General features: G+C 37.6%; 2 protein-coding genes, 1 long non-coding RNA gene and 1 pseudogene across 4 annotated transcripts; 1 reads left to right on the top strand and 3 right to left on the bottom strand.

The window, feature by feature from the left end:
- On the bottom strand, positions 1-4,752 carry LOC148729102 (tRNA-specific adenosine-34 deaminase regulatory subunit adat3-like). Its single transcript, XM_088725420.1, has 4 exons — positions 4,604-4,752; positions 2,428-3,873; positions 1,001-1,401; positions 1-368 (listed from the first exon to the last, which is right to left on the bottom strand). The coding sequence occupies exons 2-4, from the start codon at positions 2,464-2,466 to the stop codon at positions 185-187; spliced, it is 624 nt and encodes a 207-aa protein (XP_088581546.1). The 5' UTR covers positions 2,467-3,873; positions 4,604-4,752; the 3' UTR covers positions 1-184.
- Positions 4,753-7,645: 2,893 nt separating this feature from the next.
- LOC111341062 (uncharacterized) lies at positions 7,646-18,198 on the bottom strand. Its single transcript, XM_088725328.1, has 15 exons — positions 18,116-18,198; positions 17,709-17,815; positions 17,359-17,450; positions 17,157-17,233; positions 16,846-16,947; positions 16,389-16,467; positions 16,225-16,279; positions 15,848-15,943; positions 15,578-15,673; positions 15,306-15,407; positions 14,740-14,868; positions 14,508-14,633; positions 14,256-14,291; positions 10,371-10,428; positions 7,646-10,017 (listed from the first exon to the last, which is right to left on the bottom strand). The coding sequence occupies exons 3-15, from the start codon at positions 17,415-17,417 to the stop codon at positions 9,926-9,928; spliced, it is 1,107 nt and encodes a 368-aa protein (XP_088581454.1). The 5' UTR covers positions 17,418-17,450; positions 17,709-17,815; positions 18,116-18,198; the 3' UTR covers positions 7,646-9,925.
- An 818-nt stretch (positions 18,199-19,016) lies between these two features.
- LOC148729101 (uncharacterized) lies at positions 19,017-19,777 on the bottom strand. Its single transcript, XR_015988777.1, has 2 exons — positions 19,414-19,777; positions 19,017-19,300 (listed from the first exon to the last, which is right to left on the bottom strand). It is a non-coding gene; the product is annotated as an uncharacterized LOC148729101 (long non-coding RNA).
- Positions 19,778-20,002: 225 nt separating this feature from the next.
- LOC148729100 (TNF receptor-associated factor 5-like) lies at positions 20,003-25,621 on the top strand (annotated as a pseudogene). The gene is made up of 5 exons (XR_015988720.1): positions 20,003-20,198; positions 23,525-23,989; positions 24,106-24,286; positions 24,363-24,568; positions 24,829-25,621. The product of XR_015988720.1 is annotated as a TNF receptor-associated factor 5-like (transcript).

Raw genomic sequence — 25,621 nt, 5'->3', positions numbered from 1 at the left:
ACAATTTCAACTTTGTTGATGTAGATAAATTACCTTGTTACCCCCACCGACACAGCACTACAGTTTCTTTAGAAACTTACCCCCTTTATTCATAGAGCAGAAAATGTTAAGGCAATTTTTACCTTTATTTCTTTAGGAGTTGCAGGATTAGAGCTTCTGTCACTTGCACTTGACTAATTTCCTCCTAAGGAGTTCTCTCAAACAAAGTTCTACAGTAATCTTCCAGCACACCACAGAACACCTCATAATGATGGTTAAGTCCAGTTTGAGTATGAATCTTATATCTACTGCCTAAAGCACCAGTTATATTGTCACCACAGCCATAGAAAACTCGTCTGATTCTTGAGTGCACCAAAGCCATTGCACACCTTAGAGGGAAATAAAAAATAATAATTCTAAGAAATTGTGGCTTGAATAACAAAATAGAAACAGAAACAATATAAGCTTAACCGACTAACTCCCACGATCCCACTGGAAATTTTCCAGTCTCTGCCATACAATTCTTTTAAATTTTGGTCAGAGAATTTAGTATTGGATCAACTAATAATTCCCTAATTGATATTTTTCTTTAATCTCATCACTTGTCTGCTTGATATTGTATTGATATTGTAAGGAGAAATTCTCTGTTGATCACTCATGACAGTCAGAGTCAAATAACTTGCAATTCTATGCCACTAAATGTTCACGAAATTCCCAAGACGTTCATGCAACAAGGTGTGATTTAAGTACAAGTATACCCGAGAGAGGTTGTTTTATACAATGTAATATTAAACAATGTATTTTTTTTGGCTTTTCATTAAAAAAAAATTCACCATCAACTCGCAGCTCACCCCATTTTTTACCAGGTGGCAGCCATTTTGGAATAAGGTGTATGATATTCATTTTACGGTAATGTACTTTACAAAGGAGAGATACAAAGATAAACTTCGAGTCCTCTACTATGATTTGTATTTGACTCTCTACGAAATAAATATTACTTAAAAGTGTTAAAGATACTTACATAGAACAAGGTTCCCTTGTGACATAGAGATCATATCCAGTGCAAAGATAAGGCATTGACTTGCATTTGTTGTCAGTATCTTTTAGCAAATTGCATGGCTCCCTACAATGAGTAAATCTTTCATCGAATGACTCTTTCTCCACTGAGCTGCAGTCTTTGGAATAAATTCTGCCACAACAACAAGCTCTTTGCTGTGACTGTGAACCTTTGTCTTTCAATGCCCATGCTCCATTCACCTCTTGGCAGTCAAGCTTCCAAGCACCTGATGATTGACTATGTGCTACTAGATCCAGGCACACCATGACAGCATGTTGGAGTGGGTGTCCTGCACATCTTAAGTCATGACACGCAGCTATGGGGTGGTTCTTTTGGGGATCAACAATCACAGCTCCAATGGGAAACTGCAAATAAAAAGATGCACAGTTTTTTTTGTTTTTTAGGAGAAAATAAAATGGAAAGCTTACACATTTCCACTCTAATACTAGTCAATGTATCTGAATTTCTCTGAAATTCACAAACCCCATGAGCACAAAAAATATAATTTGTAGAATGAGTGAGTATGTGAACAGGAAACTGAATGTAAGATGGGAAGGCTGGGGAGAAGCCAGCCTTTTGATTGTTATAGGCCTCACAGTACCCTAAGACTTCAATTTTTGTTTCAGAATTTGTAAGTTATATTATAAAAGTTGAGTAGGCAGAAAAAAATTGTACTCCTGTGCCAACAGGACTATAAGCTGGCTACACCCCTGTGGTAGGTGAACAAGTCGCGCAGCTGCATGCGAGCGGTTTATTTGTAAAATTCGCCCGGGCCATCCCTTATACCCCAATATTCATGAGCGGGTACTTCACAGCACAACTCAAATGTGTTTGCGATCAGGCAGATCTTCTCACGGCACACTTGTCAGAACTGAGCGTTTTAAAAATTTCGTTACCGTTGAGTATCAACCTGTGTAAAGTGTTGATTTGTAGAGTTCACTAAAGAGAAAGAGTAGTAAGCGGCGAGCAAAGAGCACTAGGATTCTAGAACACAACTGCCATGTTTGTTTCACCTCGTGGTCTCTCGTTACATAAGATAATTTATGCTAATTCTGACAACCATATGAGATAGCCAATCAACATAAAGTATTGTGTGTATTTATTTATTTAGGTTTCCAGTGTGTATATTTTTAAAACTGTACCAGTAATTCAGCCTTAGGCTGCAAGTCGTCCGAAATAAACTATATTATTATTATTATTATCATTATTATTATTATTATTATTGTTATTATTATTATTATTATTATTATTATTATCATTATTATTATTAAATCCATCGACTCTATGCTTACCTATAGAAATTAAAAAAAATAAAATTTTGAATTTAATTGCGCAGTTTCCATGACGGGATTAAATGTAATGTAAGTGAATCTTTACTTTCATCATCTTACCTTTCTAGATCTCATATTCTTTGCTTCTGCTATTGCCATTCTAATGAACTTTTCAATCAACGACACTTCATCTTTGTCAAATAGCTCCCCTCTTAATACCCTTGAAACACTACAAAAAAATTTTCTAGTTGCATGAAGAGATTAGAGTGCTCCATGCAGTTTATATGGAGGTATTTTCCTAACCCAAAGCTATACACTAAGAGTTTTCACGCGCGCTTTTGCTGATGCAACTCAGCGCGTCCACAAGGATTTTAAAAAACACAAACATGCTGTCAAAAGAGTGGTCATCTTAATTATTCGACAAGTACCCGCACTATCTGTGCGATTTTTCTCTATAGTTGGCCTAGTGTATTGAGGGCTTTAATCTTTTGTTACAAAGATATGTTAGAAAAGTTAACGGTGCAAAGAACCCAGCAATTCTCAGCTTTTTCGTTGTTACTGAAAGAACCCAGTTAAATGCAGCGCATGCGTAGTAAGTCCAAAAATTGCGACTGAATGGAAAATTGCTTTCTCGGAAATATGCCTATTTCTTGAGAACCACTCATTAGAATTTCACGAAATTTGGCACAAAAATACTTTAGGAAATAAGTAACTGGAGTATTGAAAAAAAATTGATTTTAAACAAAGGAAATTCTAGAAAATCGAGTGAACCTTCAACAAGGGATAATTGTACCCTTGATAATAGTGTCATGAAGTCGCCGAAACCTCGGTATATTATATCGCTTGTTTTTACCTGTCTATGAATTGAAGATCTCTCTGTTAAATTGTTAGCAAAATGGTGTTAACTTGTGAGTATCGTTACAACCTTGTTGCATGCAAGTTATAAACAACATCTAATGACTAGATTTTCTACAAATTAACAAAACCGATTTGAATTGCCTGTTTATATCTATTCAAGTCGCCACGGCAACGGCAGATACGTCAGCTTAACTATCAAAAAAAGAAAAAATTTGTGTTGTCAACTTGCTTGCTGCTAGTTTTGGTGACCAAGAGATCATGCAAGGGTTTAGAGAAAATGGTGAAAGAAACAAAGGTATCAAAAACTGTGTTCAGCTACCTTAAGTATCCTAAATTTTTCAATTCGTCCATTCACTTGCGATCCTATTCGCACTGCTTAAACTTCGTCAGGGATTTGTGTTCCATTCAATTTCTCGGCAGTAATATTTTGTACTGCCATCTGCAGGAAACTTGCAGATAGCAATTAATAATACATGTAACTATGACGATAGTTGGGTTTATTACTAAGTTTGAATAATTATCGGCAGATTATTCGCATAAATCTTTAATCATCCTAAATGGTTTTATCCATTTGTCCATCCATTCGCGTTCCTATTCGGACTGTTTCAACTCCCTTAGGCATTTGCCTTCCATCATGATTTTAATTTCTCGGTAGCAATTATCCGTACTGCCAACTGCCATATGCAAGAGGTTTAAATTCGAAAATTCCTAAAAAATAAAGAGAAGGAAAGTTTCTCAGTCAATACGCAAGTTCTTAGTTTAAATTAGTAAAGTGAACTGAATCGTTGAAGAAATCCGAGAATGATCCAGATCAACTAACAAGTCACTTCTGCAAAGAACCTGTATTGCGGAAAAGCGTTGCTGTGTGACATCCTGATCTTCAACCCATTATATTTACTCAAAAGCTACGTCATTGCCATGAAAAGTAAATTTGTCCATATACCCAGACTGAGGCAGTTGTTTGTTGGGGAAAAAGCTGACTAAAACTGAACAAATATTTATTACTTTATTAGCCCAATAACCACAGCAGCCGATACAAACAAGAAGTGTAGAATCGAAAAAGAGTAAACTTCTTCATTGCGACAAAACAAAAAATGAACAGATACATAAAGAGGTGGATACATAAGTAGAAAATATTACCAAAACAACAACAAAAAAGACAGAAGATCTTTCGAAATTCGCTGCGTAAGAAATGCACAAAAACGTACTCACTGAACAAACCATTTACCCACTCATCATCCATTCACCCATAGGTTCTTAGTTGGGAGTTTAAAGGGATTTAAAAGTGTTTAGTGATCTTTACACGTTTTTTCTTTTTCGGAAATAAGTAACAAAAACCCATTTAAACAAATAACGGGTGTGAAACGGTAAATATTATTGAGAAGGACTACTTTCCCTTCACTATCCCCACTCAGAAATGAGTAATGGTAAAACTGACCTTTCGATGAGACAGAAGCAGGTATCATGAAATACCAAAGTAACAGAACTAAGATAAAAAACGAATTCTTCATATCACAGATCGCTTTCTGAAACCGACTTCACAAAAAGTATGCAAATGGTTGCAAAATATCTCATTCAATTTGTTTTCCTTGTGGTAACAACTTCCTAATTTTTTTTTTGACCAATAAGACCTGGATGTCACGTTATCTTTATTCATTCTTCCAGCAGGTATTCAATTCATTGGGAGTAAAATAAATTATTCATTTTACTTTACCAAGCTTCCCAATGACTTAATTAACAACTGTTTGGTTTTATAAACTGAATTGAAATTTGAAATTGGCTACCTTAAAGAGTTAAAAAGCTGACATTTCAAGCGTTGGCCTTTCGTCAGAGCAAATGACGACGGGGTAACGCTCGAAACGTCAGCTTTTTAACTCTTTGCGGTGACCAATTTACAATTTCTACTTAGCTAATAAACCCAAATTAACTTGTTACCCCCATTGACGCAGCACCACAATTTCTTTATAAACTTATTCCCTTTATTCATTTACCGACCTAATGGTCGGTAGTAAGATATGCCTCGGTATGTAAATTGGCCATCAAAAATAGTTTATCTTTATAGAAAGCATGCCAACTCTCTCTCTCTACTCACTGATGGCTAACGGTAAATACTGCTTTTCCTCAAAGGGTTATACTGCAAAGTAGGCCACACAATTATAAGACCTACGCAGTTGTTTTTTTTTTTAAAAGCTGACTAATATACATTACAATAAACCCATAAAAGCTTCTTTTCCCTTCAGGGGAGTTTATGATCCAGCAATAAGATAGGAATGCTTTCAAAGTGTATAAATCCACATGCGATTCTCTTTAGATAACATGAAGACCTCTTTATATAACAAAGTAACAGAAGGATTTAAGGCCGGTTCAGTAAAATTTACTAAACAATAGCCAAACACTGAATATCTTAGACAAAAAAAGCAAAAACAAGTTGATTATTAATTATTCCATCGTCCTGACACGAAATGAAATATTTGAATAACTATACTCCACGCAACAGCTGAGTTTCTATTGGCTGAAAATAGATTAGAAGGTTATGCCCAAGAAAAAATAGTTTTTAGATCGCTTCACCTGCATGTAGGGTTGGACATGAATTTACACTTCTCTCGAAAAACTTTCGAGAGTTCTTCTCGATGATGTACTTGTATTTGATATATGTCTGTCTTGTTTTGCCATTCTGTAGTATGATGTCTGCAACACAAGGTTAGTTGAATCATTAGCGGAAAAAATATGGTAAAAATAAACTTTTAAACTGTTTAAGATCGAGTTGCTATTGTTTTAAAGCATCTTTGTTTAGTTACCAACGATGGCGTTTTTCCTTTTGTTTTTGTGGTAGATCAGCTATTTACAAATTAAACTTTTGAAGCTTTTCATGAATAAATAAATTATTTTTTAGTAGATCTTGATGGGCTTATAGAAGTTATGGCTTGCATCTGTTCTATGGACGAAATGGAGACAAAGCAGACAATTACTGACAGTTATTTTGAAGTTTTTTTGCGAACATGGTTCGAAAGGATCTTAAATTTTAAATGGAGAATCACCGTCATTTTCTCAATAATTCAGGAAATCCATTCCTGTCTGACATTTGTCATGTGCAGTATTATGTAGGTATCTCAGGTGGCAGTGCAAGTTTGAAAGCCAGAGGTGCTAAGATCATTCTAGAGCAAATTGACAAATCTGCATGAGCACCGAGAATTCGTTGGAAAGCGAATGGAGCAAAGATAATATCATTCTCTTTTCTCTTTCATCTCGGCTTAAAATTATCAAACATGAAAGCCACTTGGAAATACAATGGTTGTTTCCATGGATTTGTACCACCGTGACAATTGAAACTGACTACTTATTAATAAGAGGTTCCTTTAAAATATTCAGTCCACTTGACTTAGCGCAGAGCATTATATTTTGTAAAAACTCGCGCGGTGAGATAAGTAGTCTGAAAAAATTATGATGGAGGCTTTGACCGTACGAAATTTCCAACTTCTCAGAAGCAGATCTAGAAGATTTCTATAATACCCTTTGGGACTTATGAAATATATTTTTTTGCGATCTATTTTCTTAAAATATCATTGAAGTATTAAATTATTAATATCGCCAATCGGTGCGACTGATATTGAAGGGCTTAGTAGTCAACAGTAAATTTGTTATGCAGACGACACTAAACTCTATTTATCACACCATGATCCCCGAGCATTGGAGGAAGTATAAACTGAGACTTAACCAGTTCAACACGATGGTTTCGACAGAATGGGATGTTAGTAAATCCAGACAAATATCAGGGTTTGGTGTTAGGAAACACTGATTGTGATTTCCAGTTAGAATGTGTAGGGAGGCCAATACCTACCTCCAGTGAAATAAAATTATTAGGTGTAACATTGGATGACAAGCTGAAATTTGATACTCATGTTGCATCGATCTGTCGAAAGGTGGCGGGTCAGGTTAATGCTTTAAATAGGCTTAAAAATATCCTGCCTCTTATTTTCTTTACCTCACTTTGAAAATTGTAGCCAGATATGGCACCACTATTTTGTTTCTGGGCAACCGAGCTCGATATGCATTTGCCGTACTCGATTACCATTCCTGCTCGATGAGCAAACCACGTTTTATAATCGAGCTCGATAACTACAAGTCGAGCTCGATTACTAATCGAGTACGATTGCTAATCGAGCTCCATAACTTATCGAGCTCGATAACTTATCGAGCTCGATAACTTATCGAGCTCGATAACTAATCGAGCTCGATAACTAATGGAGCTCGAATTTTTGTCGAGCGCGGTTAGAGTAATAACGAGAAAGACTGGGAACGAGTCAAACACTGATTGAGGAGGACGATGGCGGGTAGTGGTGTCTTTGCAAGAACCTTGATCATTGGGTGAGTACTTCGGACGTTTTTAAGTTTCAGCGATAGAATTCAAAGGGAAGGTATAAAAGAAGTTGGAGCAAATATATTGGAAACTGAAGTTTTCTCAAAGCATGAAAACCCCGGGTCAGGTGTAAGCATTTCGGGTAAAGAAGGATACACTTTAATCTACACTTGATTAAAACTTCGCTCGAATGGGACTTAACACAGACAAGAACTTTAGTAATCCTTATTTTATTGTAAAACGTAAAAATTTGATGGTGAAGTACGCAGGGGAATACTTGTATCCCTTATTTTCACTTAAGTTCTTCACTTGAGTTCGATAGAAGAAATTAAAGGTCTCATCTTTACGTTCACTATAAAATTATGTACACTTTTTTAAACTCAAATAAAGCAACCTATGGTTTATAGCGAGATTTTTTAAACCATTCCATCACCTTGCAACGCAATTCCTTTCCTTTTTACTTAAGTAGCCAAAAGTAGCAGCCTTTTAAAGCAAACTTGTGTCTCGAAAACCTCGACCAGGAGGTAACACTTCTGAGCACAGTGATATGGCTACTTAACTATGTTTTTCAAACTCTCATTCACAATAAGAGAAAAAATAATAAAATAACCCGGCTGAATATTTAGGCTTGCAGCTTAGAAAATTGCTTAAGTGCTTGTAAATATGAGGATTTTTGTCTCTCACTGGATGTTCCTTTGGCCTTAGCTAGTGGAAAAATGTTGAGTTGTCTTACTATTAAATGTAACCTTGGTTACATCCAGCCCATCTACACTGACAACTAACAAGGGATTCTGAGGCATCCGAAATTTGATCTATAGGGCTTAAGAGGCTTTCTCTTTTATTTCCACTCAGTCAATTTCGCCTGAAACTCTTTCAACAGAAATATTATACTTAGGAAAGAACTAAATTAGATCTGGTTTGATTCGAAATAGTTTTCTGACTGCATTGGGGGCCATAATTATTTAGGGACTTTTGCAAGATCTTGAAAATTGAATTATAGACATATTTGTAACATTGCTAAATATTTGATTAGCATAGTTCAGCTACGAAATTCATATCAGATTGCTTAAAAACCTTTCTAGTTTGCAAAGAAAGTTTGAATTACCCTCTCAATATAATTATTTGAAATGGCAAACTTAAGCATATTCTGGCCCCTATAAATCAGGCAAAATTATTTTTGACACAAAACTGACCGAGTGGAAATAAGGGAGACAACCTCTTAATCTTAAGTACTTTTTTTTTCTTTGGAAGAAATGGAGATGATCCTTTAGTCAATGTGTTAGCAGAAATCCTTACAGCCTTATTATTAAGATTCTGGACTCAATGAACATACGGCCTAATTATAACAGAGGCATGGTATAGTGGATCTTCACTGAACTGAATGAACACAACTTTATAGGGAATCACTATCTTAAAAAGCTAAGGCTATGATTAATCCTTTGACTCCTATGAGTGACTAGCATCTAACTTCTCCTTACAATGTCACCCCTGAATTACACATTCAGGTCACAAAAATGAAGGAAATGTCATCACCAACTAAACACACTCTAGATTGTTAAAACTAATTTTTGTTGTTAACACTTTGGAAATGTATTAAGACAGGTATTGAGAATATCCCCTCCTGATATTAGGGTTTAAAGGGTTAACAGTACACTTTCTGAATGAATGCAGTCATTGTTGTATTGTAGCCTTAACATGTTGTGTTCATTCAACTTTGGTATGACTTGTATCAACCCTCTACACTCTAGCATTAGTATGCACATTCTCCATACTGTTCTCTACACATTTCCTAAGGTGCTGACAAGGAGAGTTTGTTTATTTATCAAGAGCTTCTCCAGTTAATGATTATTTCCTCAAACCTTCATGGCCTTGTGTGTGATTGAAGGATGATATTGTATGGAGAAATTAGATCCAAGTCCCTTTAAAGGTTTAAGTAGGAGATTTTAAGTGATTGGGACAGTGGAACCTCGATTTAATGAACCTCTATACAACGAAGTTGTTGGTATAATGAACTGATACTTCAGTTCCAGCCTGGCTAAAGTTACAGTAATAGGAATGCTGTAGAACCTCTATAATTATAACGAACCCTCCATATAAGTAAGCAATTTCCCCAGTCTCTTGGCACTTCATTAAATTGAGCTTCCACTGTACATGTTATCTATTTCTATTTACTACTTGAAAGGAAAAGTTGAAGAAAAAAGTTGTGTTCCTTTTACACATAACCAGTATTGTAAACAAGAAAAAACCCTAATATTGTAATAGAATATCATTTGCACTTGTATACTTATGGTTAGGTGAGGTACACATGAAATGAATTTAGTAGTAATTTGGGATCTGCCTTTGTCTTGGTATGATCAAGTTTACTGGTATTACTGATCATGAGGGATGTAACACAATTTATTTTTAGTGTTTGGGATCTTCCCTCTTTCTCTTTCCCTTTCGATCCTTGTGAGATCTTTTTTCCTTTCTCTTTTTTTTAACCTGCCTGGCTCCATCTTTTGTTTCCATGTAACATAGAGGGAAAAGTGAGAGATTAGTTGAATGTTGTAATGTGCTCACTAGAATAAAGGCAAAAATGAGGGTTGTTCATGTTTACATACCATCAACTGATGATAAAAATAACAAGCTAAGGGGCTTGTTGGAGATATTTTGGGATGTACCCCCCAATCAAATTCACAACCATTATAATTTATTTTGTTCATTTACTGGAAGAAACAGGTGCCTCACTGTGCTTCACCATGGCACAAACACTGCACAAGCAAGTTTGATAAAGAAGAGTTTTGAATATAAATATGAAGTTGGTGGTGTTAACATTGGTCATGCTTATTCTATTTACTATTTTGTTTACCTTTCATTGTCTCTGAGAGTTCCTCTTCGTCTGAGGGGTAGTTTCCCTTGAATGACACCTGCAATGAAACAAAGGCAGAGGGTGATATGCCACTCATCCCATGAGTGGCATACCACCCTTGTGTAGGTGCTGCTGGGAAGTATTATCCAGAGAATTTAAATTATTCACTGGCCCATCTCTGAAAACTGTCATACAATTTGGACCCCTTAGGGTTCAGAAGGGGGGGAGGGGTGGGGTTGGAGGTGAGTTTATATAAAAATAATGGATTTAAGGGGGAACCATCTCCCTGAATGAAATGTTGGAAGGAGGGAGGTCACACTAAATATGTTAGTAATTGTATAGTTTTGTATTTAAATGAAAACTACATTTTCAAAAATAAACAAAAAGTTCATACATGACCGTTTCCATTCCAACAATTTCCAAAGTATCTCAGTAATTGTAGAGGTTACATGATTTTACACTATTTCGACAAATCTAAATGTTCAAAAATAAACAAGAAGTATATATATGAGTGTTTCCATCAAAAAAATTTTCAAAGTAATTCTTATTAATTATAGAATTTACATGATTTCATACTATTTAGATGCATCTACATGTTCAGAAACAAACAAAAAGTGTATAAACATGATTCTGCTTATGTAGTTATATCTCCTCTGCATTTGCATGACTTTTCATCCCAACACTTTTTAAAGTATCTTAGCAATTATAGATTTTACATGGATTTTATACCATTTAGATAACACTACATGTACTACATGCATTTGTCTTAATAATTCTTCTGCATTTATAATTATGACTGTTTCCATCACAACAGATTTCAAAACCAGGGTACTCTTATTAAGAGACATTTTATCGCGTTAGTCGTCTGCAATATCTCTTCGCTCATCTTTAGCATTGTCAAGCTCTTCCTTGTCACCATGCATCTGCGAGAGTCGCTTTTGTACTTCTCATCCATGCCATACTCTTCAGGATACATGAAGCAGTACGCTTAATCTCTGACTTCTAGCTTGAGTTTCATGGTAGTTCTACTCTCGTGGCATTACTAAAGTGGTGGCTTTGCAAGAGCTGTGCGAGGTATGTCGTATCTTGACTTGATCTCTGACTTCTTGATTGAGGTTTTTGGTAGTTCTGCTTTCTTGGCATAAGTGAAATGGTATCTTCACAAGAGCTGTGTCAGGTATGCTGCATCTTTGCCAAACAGCTAGCAAAACACTCTCAACGTCTACACTCTTTTAGGGACATGGTGTCTTTGCAGACATCTTGAATATGCCTCCCTAACTTTCGCTTCTCTCTCCAAGTGTCTTCATCTTGTGTTGCATTTAACATCTTGAGCTCGACACACTGCATCTGCTCTGCTAGAAGTCAGCAAATTGTTCTCCTTGCTTCAGGGTAAGCCAATGTTACTAGAAAAGCAAGGGATCGTGAAGGCAACATGTGTGGTTGATAACCTCCAGCATATCAAGGTGATGCAGCTCGATAAGAAGAAAAGAGGAGAGCAGGCAAAGGATAACAAAAAAGAAACCACCACAAAAACACAGGAAAGACTCTTCCTGATTATTCTGGGAAAGATTGGTTTGAAGAATGTAAACAACTTTTTTCACAAGAGAGGATAAAGTGCCTCAAGCACCATGGCCTTTGACTAATATATCAACAGCATTAAGAACTACACAGTGGATGTTTTGCAAGGTATTGACTTTTCCAACTGAATCCTGAAGGCTGTGGTTCAGTAATGCTGCAAACACAACTGAAAGAAAGAGATCTAACTTGTAGGCAATCCTTGCAAGACAGTGAAAACCCCAACTTAGCTAAAGTTAAGTAGAGCAAAGTGAAAGCCATGCAAGTGGTAACAATGAGAACGACAATGATTCCATCAACTCTGGAGAGGAAGATAACTCTACAAATGATGTCCTTCTTGCTTTTATCAATAACTAGAGAACAAGTTGAAAGGCCAACAGCAACACACCCAGGAAGTTTCAAAAGGAAGACCATAAGAAATTGAGTCATAAATCATTTCATTCTTAACACTTTTAATCATGGAAAACAGGGAAGAAATGTCATAATTAACAAACCTAGATGGCTTTTCGATTGAACATCTGTAGAATGAGCTATGACCATCATTATAATAACAAGAAATGAAAATAGTATAGTGTACTATAAAGTACATGGCCGTGGGGGAGTTATATATATATAACTGCATATATATATATCTATAAATTTATTTTTAAGGAATGATCATGGCAAAGAATGACACTTATCATGAAGTATCCTGTTAAGGGTTATCATTAGCCACAAATTAAAAACATCAGGTTAGAGTTAAGGTTAGGGGACACTTCATAACAGTGATTTTGGGGTGAGGAGAAGAGTAAGGGAATACCTCACAATGCACAGTGCTTACTGTCTGGCTGAATTATAAAATAAAAGAATAATTTAAAAATAGATAGGAAGAGCCTGGTCAAAGTAGCTTCAGCTGGATGGGGGGGGGGGGGGAAGGGTTATGGAGGGAGAATAATTAAAGGATACCAGGTCGCATTGGACACAGCTAAGGAATAGCTGGTCAACAGTGGCCCTGGAGGGATCACGAAGGGGTATGATCTAAGGATACCAGGTCACAACCGGACACGGCTCACGGAGAGCTGGTCAACGGCAGCCCTGGGGAGATTACCAAGGGGTATGATCTAAGGATACCAGGTCGTAACCGGACACGGCTCACGGAGAGCTGGTCAACGGCGGCCCTGGGGGGATTACGAAGGGGTATGATCTAAGGATACCAGGTCGCAACCGGACACGGCTCACGGAGAGCTGGTCAACGGCGGCCCTGGGGGGATTACCAAGGGATATGATCTAAGGATACCAGGTCGTAACCGGACACGGCTCACGGAGAGCTGGTCAACGGCGGCCCTGGGGGGATTACTAAGGGGTATGATCTAAGGATACCAGGTCGTAACCGGACACGGCTCACGGAGAGCTGGTCAACGGCGGCCCTGGGGGATTATGAAGGGGTATGATCTAAGGATACCAGGTCGTAACCGGACACGGCTCACGGAGAGCTGGTCAACGGCAGCCCTGGGGGGGTTACCAAGGGGTATGGTCTAAGGATACCAGGTCGCAACCGGACACGGCTCACGGAGAGCTGGTCAACGGTGGTCCTGGGGGGATTACGAAGGGTTATGATCTAAGGACACCAGGTCGCAACCGGACACGGCTCACGGAGAGCTGGTCAACGGCGGCCCTGGGGGGATTACCAAGGGGTATGATCTAAGGATACCAGGTCGTAACCGGACACGGCTCACGGAGAGCTGGTCAACGGCAGCCCTGGGGGGGTTACCAAGGGGTGTGGTCTAAGGATACCAGGTCGCAACCGGACACGGCTCACGGAGAGCTGGTCAACGGTGGTCCTGGGGGGATTACGAAGGGTTATGATCTAAGGACACCAGGTCGCAACCGGACACGGCTCACGGAGAGCTGGTCAACGGCGGCCCTGGGGGGATTACCAAGGGGTATGATCTAAGGATACCAGGTCGCAACCGGACACGGCTCACGGAGAGCTGGTCAACGGCGGCCCTGGGGGGATTACCAAGGGGTATGATCTAAGGATACCAGGTCGTAACCGGACACGGCTCACGGAGAGCTGGTCAACGGCAGCCCTGGGGGGATTATGAAGGGGAATAATCTAGAAATGTCATGTCATAGGAGTCCTGGCTTACAAGTCACCTGGGGCATTTATGAAGGGAAATAATCTAAGGATACCAGATCAATGTTAATATGCTAATATAAGTGCAGTTCCAAATAAAAACAGAGTTCGATCATCATTTAATACAAACTTGACATTCTATCTGAAATTGAGAATGAAACCCCTATTTTCTAGTAAATGACTTTTGCACCTACCAGTGACAGCTCCGAGGTAGTCATCTCCTCAGTATTCTGAAAATTTGATAAAGAATTTAAAATTAGACCATTATGATGAAAGGTCACACTTAAAATAACTTATTATGCTACCCTAGCCCATGCTGTTCTTTGGTATTTAATGATTTTAGAGAATTAAGAGTTAATTCATTTTCAGAACTAAATGTGGATCGAATGGGAATGCGTTATTTCAAGACAATGAAAAAACTAAAGTGGGTTCTGATTGAAACATACCCTCTCTAAAAGGTCCAGGACTTCGTCCCCTTGTAGACAATCAGAGTGCCTCACCACTTCCCTTCTTCTCTGTAGCGTGAAGTGGAGTGGTACTTCAACGAGCGAACCAATCCAGTCATAGACTTCCTATTTATTGTTTTCATATCATCAAAAAAGAAAACATACATCACTTACTATCACCAACATCATCATGACTTTGTATCATGTAGTATATATTACATTATATTCTTACCTGGAAAAAGGCATTCTTTTCAAAGGCCCTGGAAAACTTTTTTCCATTGCCAATACGGATGAAAATGGTTGTTCCACCACCATTAGTTGGTGGTGCTGTCATCCTCGCCCTGCGTAGAGCCCTTATTTTCTATAAAGACAAACATTATTATGACGGATATTATTATGACAGATAAGGCATATCACAGTGTACACAATTATAAAATAAACATACATGGGTAGGTATATTTAAATGGAAAATCACTGTATACACTTGACACAACTTTAGATTATGAATTAGTTGAGTTAAATAATCAGAGTACACTTCATTCTTAATTTGTTCAAACCTCTTGTGGACCTAAACTTAAGATTAGAGAGAATGCTGGACACGGTGCACACAATTATTATAAAACAAACATGCCTGCATAGGTATATTGAAATGGAAAATCACTGTATACTCTTTACATACCATGACATTAGATTATTAATTAGTGTAGATGACTTATGGGAGTACATTTCATTCTTAATTTTTCCAAACCTTACATGTATCAGAACTTAAGATCAGAGAGAAAGCAGATGATAACTTACAGAGGTTTTATTCTGACTGTTTACAGTTATTGTATTGTTGGAACAGGTTCCTTGAGAGCTGCTAGCAGTGTTAGTGTTACTGCTAGGACTGGACTGTATTGCCTGTTTTAAAAATTGAAGTGTTCTAATGGGTATGTTAGGGAGTAAAATTAAAATAGCACTATTTGGCAAGTGTTTCCTGATGACTGATGTGAGTACATTTCATTCTTCATTTTTCCAAACCTTACATGTACTTAAACTTAAGAGTAAAGAGAAAGCAGATGATAACTTACAGAGGTTTTATCTTGATTTTTGACAATATTGTTAGAGCTGGTTCCCTGGGAGCTGCTGGCAGTGTAGGTGTTACTCCTGGGGCTGGACTGTATTGCCTGTTTTAAAAGTTAAAGTATTCTAGTGGGTATGTTAGGGAGTAAAATTAAAATAGCACAATTTGGTAAGTGTTTCCTTTGAGATCACTGATGTGAGTACATTTCATTCTTCCTTTTTCCAACGCTTACATATACTTAAACTTAAGAGTAGAGAGAAAGCAGATGATAACTTACAGAGGTTTTATCTTGATTGTTGACAATATTGTTAGAGCTGGTTCCCTGGGAGCTACTGGCAGTGTTGGTGTTACTGCTGGGGCTGGACTGTAATGCCTGTTTAAAAAAATAAATTGTTCTGAGGGGTATAATAGGTGTTACAATTAAGTCCTTTGAGATAACTAATGGGAGTACATTTCTGATTGTTTACAGTATTGTTGGAGCTGGTTCCCTGGGAGCTTCTAGCAGTGTTGGTGTTATTACTGGGGCTGGACTGTAATGCCTGTTTTTACATTTAAAGTTTTCTAATGGATATAACAGGGAGTAAAATTAAAATAATGTGATTTTGTAAGTGTATTATTTTGAATTGAATTCAAAACTGGGGGGGTCTTGTGTACCTGGTACTGTAGCTCTTGACTTTTTCTTTGTTTCCGCCAGTCATCCAACTTTTTCCTGTTGAGAGAAGAACCTGTACATGTCAGTACCTTTCATTCTCATGTTTTAGATTTTATAATCTTTTTTATTTTGAATACATAAATAGCTGAAAGTTTGCATTCCATACCATTCATCCCTCATTGCAGAACATAGAGCCTGTGCTCTGCCAATGGAATCTTGAAGGCCCACACGATCCAAGTTTGCTTCTTGTAAGGTACAAGGTACAAAACATGTTAGTGTTAAAAAGATTAATAGATCGAAGCTTTTCTTGTTGTAGGGATGATTATTAAAGACCTTGCAGAGATTCCTTTAGAGGAAATTTTGTGTTTGTTGAACATGGAAGTTAGAAAAAAATATGTTTTTGGGACATGTACATGTCCCTTTTTGTTTGTTGGGTTTTTTTGCAGGGGGGGTATCATAAACAATCTATGGATAATCAGAGTACTGGTGAAGCAAAGAGAAGAGCTTGCAAATTATTCTACCCCAGTCACTACCTTAATGACAAATGATACACTTTTAAAAATGAAAGGTGTCATTCACATTACCACAAAATAGATTTAGAATTTCAAAATTATCACGCTTACCCTCAAAGATTTCCACGCACTGTGGCATGTTTCTGCTATGGCAAGGGGCCAGAACAAATACCACAATGCCAGGGCTTTGTGAAATACCATATTTTACTCTGACTGCAATGAAAAGTACAATCACTCTTGTGCTAATAATAACATCCACAAAACCACCCTAATATTCATGTTAATATCAAAAATAGCAACAGTCATGATAACTATGATAATTATAATTATTACTTTAATGCTAGAAAAAAAAAAAGCTGATTAAAATTAATACTTAGGTGTATTTGCTTTTGCATTCTTAACCAAAGATTAGGTTTAGCTACCTTTCTGGGCTTCATCGCTGCTGTCCTTTGCAATCCAGAAGTAAATATCTGGGCTGTTTGCCACAGTGTGGAGCATGCTTGAAAAAGTAAATACAGAGAAGGTTAATAAATATCAAATACACTTGAGTTAAACAAAATGTGGAGACAGATTAGGCAGAGAAAAATCAATAAAAAAATAAAAGCAAATGCTGAGTGAACTAACCTAACCAGTCTTCTCTTGCTAACAAGAGGACAGCTGAAGGGCAAAAGCACAGCCACCATTATGCGACCATCCTCTGATCCTTGCCATGTGAACTAAGATAAAAAGAAACAGTACAGTAAGATATGTTCATGAACATGACTGTACTATTTGAATTGTTCACAGCTATTTTCCCACAGTTGGTGGTCAAAAGAAAAAACGGGTTCTATTTGACAGACTTGTTTGTAGCTCCTGGTTTTTTTTTTTAAACCTGCAAATTAGTTTCTTTTTCCCTGCCGATCAAAGGGTAGGATATGAGTGATGATCTCATCCTATGTGGGCTTTTTCTACATACTGCTAAACAAGCTAATTACCTCTTCAAAAGAGTGGATAAGAAATGAAATGGCTGTGCTTTGCCCTCTTTCCTCTAAAAGATTAATGCATTGCAGCACCTCATTGGTCCTGCTATGAACAGCTTCACCTATAAGAAATGGGGAATTATGAGGAGAGTTTCCATGATGTTCACTTAATAAAGGATATTTTATATACCAGGATAAAAAATTGTAAAAAAAAAAATTATTAAAATGTTTAAATCAAATGTTTTCGGCTGTTTGCCATCTGATGATGCCATCTGATGATGGCAAACAGCTGAAAACGTTTGGTTTAAACATTTTAATAATTTTTCCATAATCTTTTAGCCTTGTATATATAATATCCATGAGGAGAGTGATTGTAGTAAATGTGTATGAATGTATTCAGTTGGATTAGACATTGTGTATACCTGTGCTTTTGGTGCTCAGTTTGTTGTTTAATGCACTATCTGAGGTAAACTCATTGCAAATATACTTGTTATCACTCCTGATATCGAATGATCATCAGTGACATAGCCATCTAGAGAGACAAAATAATATAATTAATACAGGTATACTTGTTCATTGATAAAGAATAATGTAGATGATAGTTTATATACTTATTAAACTAAATGATTGGGGCATTATGCTTGCAAGGATGTGATCTCCCAAAGTACAGACACACAGATGCATTGGCTTTGTTAAAAATGGTTCTTGTAATCTTTCTCTGAGCAGATGCATGGGAAAAAAGGAGGTTAGCATGGTACAGGCATTAATGGAAATTGATTTCCATTTATTTCAGTAAGACATCAAGGTGAGCTTACAGAGTCTAGCCTCTTCTGAGTAAACTATCACTTCTGCAAAAAAAAAAATAAAGAAATAAATAAAAGATAGGAAGTACTTTGATGTAAAAGATGATAATCCCACAAATCATTACTTCCTTTACCTCAGTGTAGGATAATACAGACTAATCACCAATTTTCATATGTAGTTATCCCTATGTAAGTCCATTATTTATGAGTCCATTGAAGCACTTAATACCATATTTGTCTATATCCTTTCTTGAGTGATGTGTGACTCAGATTGGTAGGGTTTTTTCCAATAAATTTATATATGTCTAACTGGAACTGGAACTGGAACGAATACCTGTATCTGTGGGTAACTACATAACATAATGCTTCAGAAGTCTATAGTTTTAACTTACTTGAACATCCTTTTACTCACCATTAGTGTCATCTTCTGAGTCAGATGATACAATGGATGGTCCCATATTGTGGCCTAACAGAGGAAAAGGTGCAGACATCAAGATCAGGTCTATGGCAGAATTGTGAAAGGTCTTTAAATTAACTAAAGGTTACTTTTCACTTTCAGAGGTGTTGTTCAGGAAAATACTTGTATTCAGAGTAGTTTCACATAAATCCTTGCAAGCTGTACATCAGAAGAAAGCTTAATAACAGCTTCTTCTGAAAGTGTTACGAGCCTGCAAGGGGCGAAGTGATTAAGTGTTCTCCTATTGAATTTATTGGGTATCTTTATTAAGATCAATTGAAACTGTAATTGCACCAACTCACCGCCTTGGTTTGAATCGGACTCATCTGACAAGTCTGAGATCTCATCTGTTGAGTAACATTAGACTTAAATTGTAATCATCCTATACACACCCATATACACATTTAGAACACCAATGCAGAAAGCGAATAAAAAAAATAAGACAAACTTGCAGTTATACCTGATGTCAGTCCTCTTGCACTGGCAGTTGCCATTGCTGTGAGATATCGTCGCGTAGAAGCTATGATGTCAAAAGCAATTTAGATTACACTTAAAATTCAGAATTAAATTAGAACTTGTCATACTTCTTCGATTTTCATCTAGGCACTTTCAATTGGCAGGATGAGATGTACCCACTGAAAATAACATAACTAGTCAGTAAATTGAATTACAAAGGGAAAGACAAACTCCAAGCTGTTGGTAGTATAAGCAGATACCTTTCAACTCAGACTTGTAATTATTGATATTTTCAAATTTTTGTGAAGGATCTGAAAAGCTTAATTAATTTCAAATATTGACAAAACTTTTTTCCAGTTACCTCCATCAACTGGCAAAGGCATCAGATCCAGTGGAGTGGATGTGGAGGGTTGTGCTAGTGGCAGTGTAGATACAAGGCTGCTTGAAGATGAGGACAGTAAAGTGGCCTGTGATGATGTAGATGTTAAGGCAGCAGTGGATAGAGATGTGGATGGTAAAGTGACTGTGGATGATGGAGATGTTGAAGTAGCTGTAGATGTTGGTGGTAAAGTGACTGCAGATGGTGGAGATGTTGAAGTAGCTGTAGATGTTGGTGGTAAATTGACTGTTGATGAAGAAGATGTAGAAGTGGCTGTAGATGTTGGTGGTACAAGGGTTGGAGATGCTGAAGGTGTTGAAGAGGCTCCAGATGTGGGTGGTAAACTGACTGTGGACAATGAAGATGTGGAAGTGGATGCTGTTGATGAAGTGGAAGATGACAGAGCTGTGGTGAGAGAACAGGTTATGCATGCACATGTGGTGATCAAATGTCTATAATCTATAAATTTTTTTATAAATTTGACCGGAAATGGGCTTTTAGAAGACTGTTGCAAGTGTTTGTGGATACAATTATGACATAAAGGCCATCAACCTTTGAATTGTTTCATGTTAAGGTATGCATTTTGATAAAGCCAGCCTCTGCTACTCTATTAATATTTGGAAAATTGCAGTAGTCATGCACATCACTATTCCTAGGGTGATGAGGTAACAAATGACCAATTTCTTCTGAAAGTTCTGTGTAGTACCGGAGGTTTGTTATTTTCCTATTAATTTGTGCTAGAAGTTGCAAGGCTGCAGGGAAAGACACCTTACTTAGATATTAAGTAAATAAAGTATCGAGCATAAATATAAGTTCATAGAAAGCTAAATTGAATTAAAATTATGACAGAAAGATTGCCCAAGACATAATTATGCTCCATTTGACGATAACAACTTAAACACATTGTGCAGATGTAAGGTTTGGTTGACATAAGTAACATTTCAAATATACACAGACCTTGACTTGGTAAAAATATAAAGATCTTTTTCTTTCTACTTCCACCAAAGTGGTTCATGAGCTGCACGCCACTTTGAAGGCCAGTTGCCACTGTCCTCATTGCATGCCCTCTCGCATACGATGTTATTATTTCCAAGCTAGTGTAATAAAGTAATGACAGAAAGGTGATTGTAGTTACCCACACTAATTTTTCTGTTGAATTGAATTTAACTCTGGGTTTATTTCTGCAAGGTACATACATTAATTTCGCATGCACTGTGACATTTGTTTTAGTGGTATTTGCTTTAGATTGTAGCAATAAGAGAAAGATTGCACAGTATGTCACATGAAAAAGAGTATTGTAAGTTTAAATAATTCAATGTGCACTGGTACAAGGAAGATTATCATCTAAGATGTTCTTAATAAAATTGGCCAACATTTCATTTCATTTTTTTATCACGTCACAAATGATTGCAAACTGGCAAGTTGTTCGAAGTGTTGCCTTGTAACCAATTTTAAATGCAATAAATCCTCTCACTTGGCGAGAAATTCTCAATGTTATTAGTAATTGCAAGACATCTAAAGGAATATATATTACAGCAACCTTAGTTTTCTTTCATTCACGTTTACATCCAATCTCGCCTCTTTTCGGCATTTCGCTTATTTTATTACGGTACTTCTCATTCTTTTCCCTGGAACCATTTTTCTAGCCTACGATACAGATTATGTAGGGAGCAGCACTTACCTGCTAAGGTCTTTTCCTGTAAGGGGAGGAAATGCTCTCACCAGTAATTCTCCGATTTGGGAAGAGCTGTCGTTCTTTGTAAATGATAAATCAGAAATCCGCTTGGCGGTAGTGAGCCTGCCCAGCTCAGTCTTGTTTGGCACGCTTCTGTGCCGTTTATCCAGAAAGACAACAGTTCTTTGGAAAGCGCGCTTACTGCGGTTCATCTCGTAGAGTTGAAGGCTTAATCTAAAAGACTTAAGTGCTTGCTACACTAATCGATGTCCTTCGATGACGCGAAACCACGCCGAAAATGAAACTGACCGACGTGTATATGATCTATGTCTTAATTAAAGGCTTTTGTTTCACGGCACACCCATGTCACCTAGGCCTGTCGCTACGGGACACTTACACTGATAGTTAAACAATTTTGGGATCGTTTTCCGCAAATGCACCAAACGCAATTTTTTAATCGTCCAATTGTTCTTTAATTACATCAAACGGGCAAGTGACCCTTTTCTAGGAAGTGGTGTGCACACATAGACACCCGTACACGCAGAATGGAAACTTTATTGTTTGAACAGGAACTTGAGACCATGCATGGGTAACTGTCACTTCGCGGATCGATTGCTACCAGATCAGTATCAATTGTTATTGATGAATACGTGTCAAATTGTCCAGGGAATACACATTTCCCATTGAGGTCCACAAGGTGATATATATCGTTTACTTATCAGTTAATCTTGGTAATTTCAACAAATTAAAAGCAGATCTCGCTTGGACTAGATCACTCCGCTGCCTTATTCATTGCCAGATTCGCTATGTCTCATGAGCATTTTGAGTTTACTTCTCCTCCCGGCGCGCTATTTAACTGTTCTGTATGGTAAGTCTCTTTTTGTTTTCTTATTATTGCGATGATTTTTATCTGTCAGCAACTGCTTGTTTTCGCTGTCACGCATCGACAGATAGATCTTCAGTACATTCGTTAAGAAATTTCAATGTTATAGGAGATAGGTTAAGAAATAACTCTCTAATTTTTAGGTCTCTTTGTTTTCTAAACTTGAGATATTCGTCGAAATGTTTTGCGCAAATTTAAAGAGCCTAGTATGGAGTCGCAATTGTGGTGGGTGTATCTTTGGTTCACTAAAATTGCGGCCGGAAAATAGTGCAAAAAGTCTGAATTTAAATTTGGCTATCTAGCCTACTGATTATCTCAACTGAACCCAAAAAAATGTACAAAAGAACTTTTTATAACAGATAAGTCTATACTTTTCAACAACGTGGAGCTGTATGTCAAGCAACCACCATAACTCTGAACTTCAAAATGCGCTGGTTTTCAAACCAAGCTCGGTGTCGAGTTGAACATTTCAAAACAGATAAGAAATTAGACCCCCTTATGCCTGACGAGAATAAAAATTTTCGTGGCTCTTTATTTTTGGATTTCCGGTTTGAAGTCGCACTTAAAAATCAGCATTAAAGCAAACAATACCACGCAGCTTCTTTGAGAAAAAAATTGCGAATTCAAAATACAAAGGCTAAACATGACGTTTAAGGAGAACAACCGACAGCATTCAGGGCATTCAGAAGGCAGAAGTTCTTTTTAACTGCGGAACTATATTCGCATTTTCTGGGAAAAAGAGATCATGAGCGAAATTGTAATAATCTTCAGGCAAAAGGACGGGATGTTTAAATATCAAGGCAATGAAAATCATTAATGCAAACTTGCTTACTTCTGTGATCGAGCTGAAATGGTTTATACTTCACCAGTTGTCTTTCTAAGATGAGAGAAATGTTGCTCCCTCAACAGGAATTTGACCAATTAGACGAAATGATAGCAATGTGTCTAGGAACAGAAGTAAACTATGAAGCCTTAAAACATTAAGATTTATGTTCTGCGTTTGTTGTAACTCTGAGTAAGGAATCATTACTCCATGATTAAATTCCACTTTCCTTCGACAACTTTTCGAACTGAATTCCTTGCTAGCAGGGGTATTTTTGAAGGGAATTACTTGACTTGTCAACACTAGTTTTGCAATAGTGTGTACTAAACTCTCTTTATTGTCTGTTAATTTGAAGCCTATCGACAATGGTTAAACCTGTGACTCTGGCATGTGGGCATACAGGCTTTCGACACTGCCTTGCGACTCTCATGGGCATTGAGACTTTCCCAAAATGCCCACTTTGTAAAGCACCGATAGGAACAGGTACCCTTCACGTCAATATCGCACTCGACGACATCCTGGGAAATTTTGATGTCAAGTGCAATAAGAGCGGCTGTCTATGGACAGGAAAATTTCACGAGCACGAGCAGCACTTACAAACATGTGGAAAGTTTCCGATGCCGTGTGCCAATGATGGGTGTGGAGAGGTGGTGGCAAGGGAGAGGATGGCAGCACACACTGCGCAGTGTGCAAAGCACAAGCTCCCTTGCCAGGAATGCGGTAGAAAAATAACAAGGGAATCCTTCGAGGAGCATACCGCTTCCCTTTGCTCTAATAAGAGAGTACTATGCCCTCTAAGCTGCGGAACAAGCCTTCCACGGTAAGATATTATCTGTTTAATTAAGAAATCAATAGTAAAATGACTATTTAAGGCCAATAAAATATCCAAAAGTTGCACTAGCCAGCCAGCTCCCCCTAATTTTGATTCTTTTGCAGACTCCACTTAACACTGCATTTAAGCGAGTGCCCAGAGAGAGCGGTTCGCTGTGCGGTGACTGGCTGCACTGCTATAATAAAACAGAAGAACATGTCACAGCACTCGAAAAATGCAGCCGCAACCCACCGTGTTCTGCAGGAAGGAGAGGTCCAGCGTCTGCGGGGCCTGATGCATTTCCAGGTGAGATGCTTGAATTTTAAAAATAATGAGAAAAGATATCATATTAACATGAACTGAACATTCGGTTTCATTTCAGAGAGCCAAACCAAAATGAATTTTGGAAGAAAGAGGAGTGTTCTCCTTCCGCTGGAAGGGAGAGAAATGGAGTGACGTCAAGGGGCCGCACCTATTCAGCACTGAGTACAGGTGCTGGAATGGGAACCGGTGGAGGGCGCATCTGCGATTTGCGGGACTCTCCTTGGAGCTGGTGTCCGCAGTGACGGCAGTGGTAGTAGGAACGAGGTGAGGGACTCATCTTTATCATAAAGGATAGATTCTCACTCTTGAATCTGGAACGCTGTGCAGAGGATAAATGATCGTTGCTGATAAGCCAAAGTACTTGCATATAGGTGACGTATTTTACGACAACTATCAATATCGTTAATTTTCCATATAGGAGTGAGGAAATCTAAAACCATGTCTCCGAACCTGAAAACTGTCAAAAATAAAATAAACCTTATCATGATTCTCCACAGTAATGACTTTATGCTTCATGTCAACAGAATAGTACTGATGCCTGATTCCCGCGAGGAGAAGGTTTTCCCTTTCTCAGCGAGGGAGATAAGAGAGGGGGAAGTAGCAGCAAATATCCCGCTCTGTGAACTGGATCACGTGGACCGAGAAGACGTTATGATTGTCAAGTTTGTCTTGACATATTATCTTTTAAAAGAAGACAAGTAGATTTCCATTTATTAACTAGGAGAGTTAACAAGGTCGCAAATGATAACGCAAAAAATGGAAGTCGTTTATGCACTAGGACAAAAAGGATCGTAGGCGATGTGATAAGCATAGAACAAACTAAAAATGAAATTTAAGAAATAACTTTGAATGGAAAAAAGTTTAAGTGCTTCTTCATGGAGATCTTCCGCTTTTTTCGCTGTATGTAATACCTCTCTTAGCTCTTATCTGTAACATTACTAATTGGAAAAGATCACTTGACGCAGTTGTTTTGATGTCAAAACTTTGTTGTTTTTTAGGGTTAGTAACAAGTGACGAATTTAGAAAATAGAGAGTCTGGAAGCTAAATAACTTGAGTTTTCCAGTCAGCCACCAGTTTAGTTAAGTTGTGTACATTTGGAAAAATGCCTGTGGGAAACAGAAGTACACTTGAAGAAAAATGTTCTCGATAATGACGTTATGGAAGGAAAGATGGCTACGAGGACAAATGTAGAGAGTGGTGCTCTGATAGTAAATCTTTTTTAGGCGATATAAAAAAAGGTTAGGTTTTTTAGTCAAATTGTTTTTTTTTTCAAGATAAATGGGAAACAGAATTGTCAATTTACCTCTGTTCAGTAT

Source organism: Stylophora pistillata, chromosome 6, assembly GCF_964205215.1.
Source record: "Stylophora pistillata chromosome 6, jaStyPist1.2, whole genome shotgun sequence".
NCBI classification, from domain to species: Eukaryota; Metazoa; Cnidaria; class Anthozoa; order Scleractinia; family Pocilloporidae; genus Stylophora; species Stylophora pistillata.
The sequence above is the reverse complement of the archived record's forward strand: the minus strand, read 5'-3'. Positions and strand labels throughout refer to the sequence as shown.

Excerpts from the sequence above, each read along its gene's own strand:
- LOC148729102 (XM_088725420.1), bottom strand. The coding sequence starts at position 2,466 with ATGGCAATAGCAGAAGCAAAGAATATGAGATCTAGAAAG. Across the intron at positions 1,402-2,427 it reads AGAATATGAGATCTAGAAAG|TTTCCCATTGGAGCTGTGAT; the intron begins GTAAGATGATGA and ends TTTTATTTGCAG. Across the intron at positions 369-1,000 it reads ACAAGGGAACCTTGTTCTAT|GTGTGCAATGGCTTTGGTGC; the intron begins GTAAGTATCTTT and ends TTTCCCTCTAAG.
- LOC111341062 (XM_088725328.1), bottom strand. The coding sequence starts at position 17,417 with ATGGTGGCTGTGCTTTTGCCCTTCAGCTGTCCTCTTGTTAGCAAGAGA. Across the intron at positions 16,948-17,156 it reads CAGCGATGAAGCCCAGAAAG|TCAGAGTAAAATATGGTATT; the intron begins GTAGCTAAACCT and ends TTTTCATTGCAG. Across the intron at positions 15,944-16,224 it reads GTCAAGAGCTACAGTACCAG|GCATTACAGTCCAGCCCCAG; the intron begins GTACACAAGACC and ends TTTTTTAAACAG.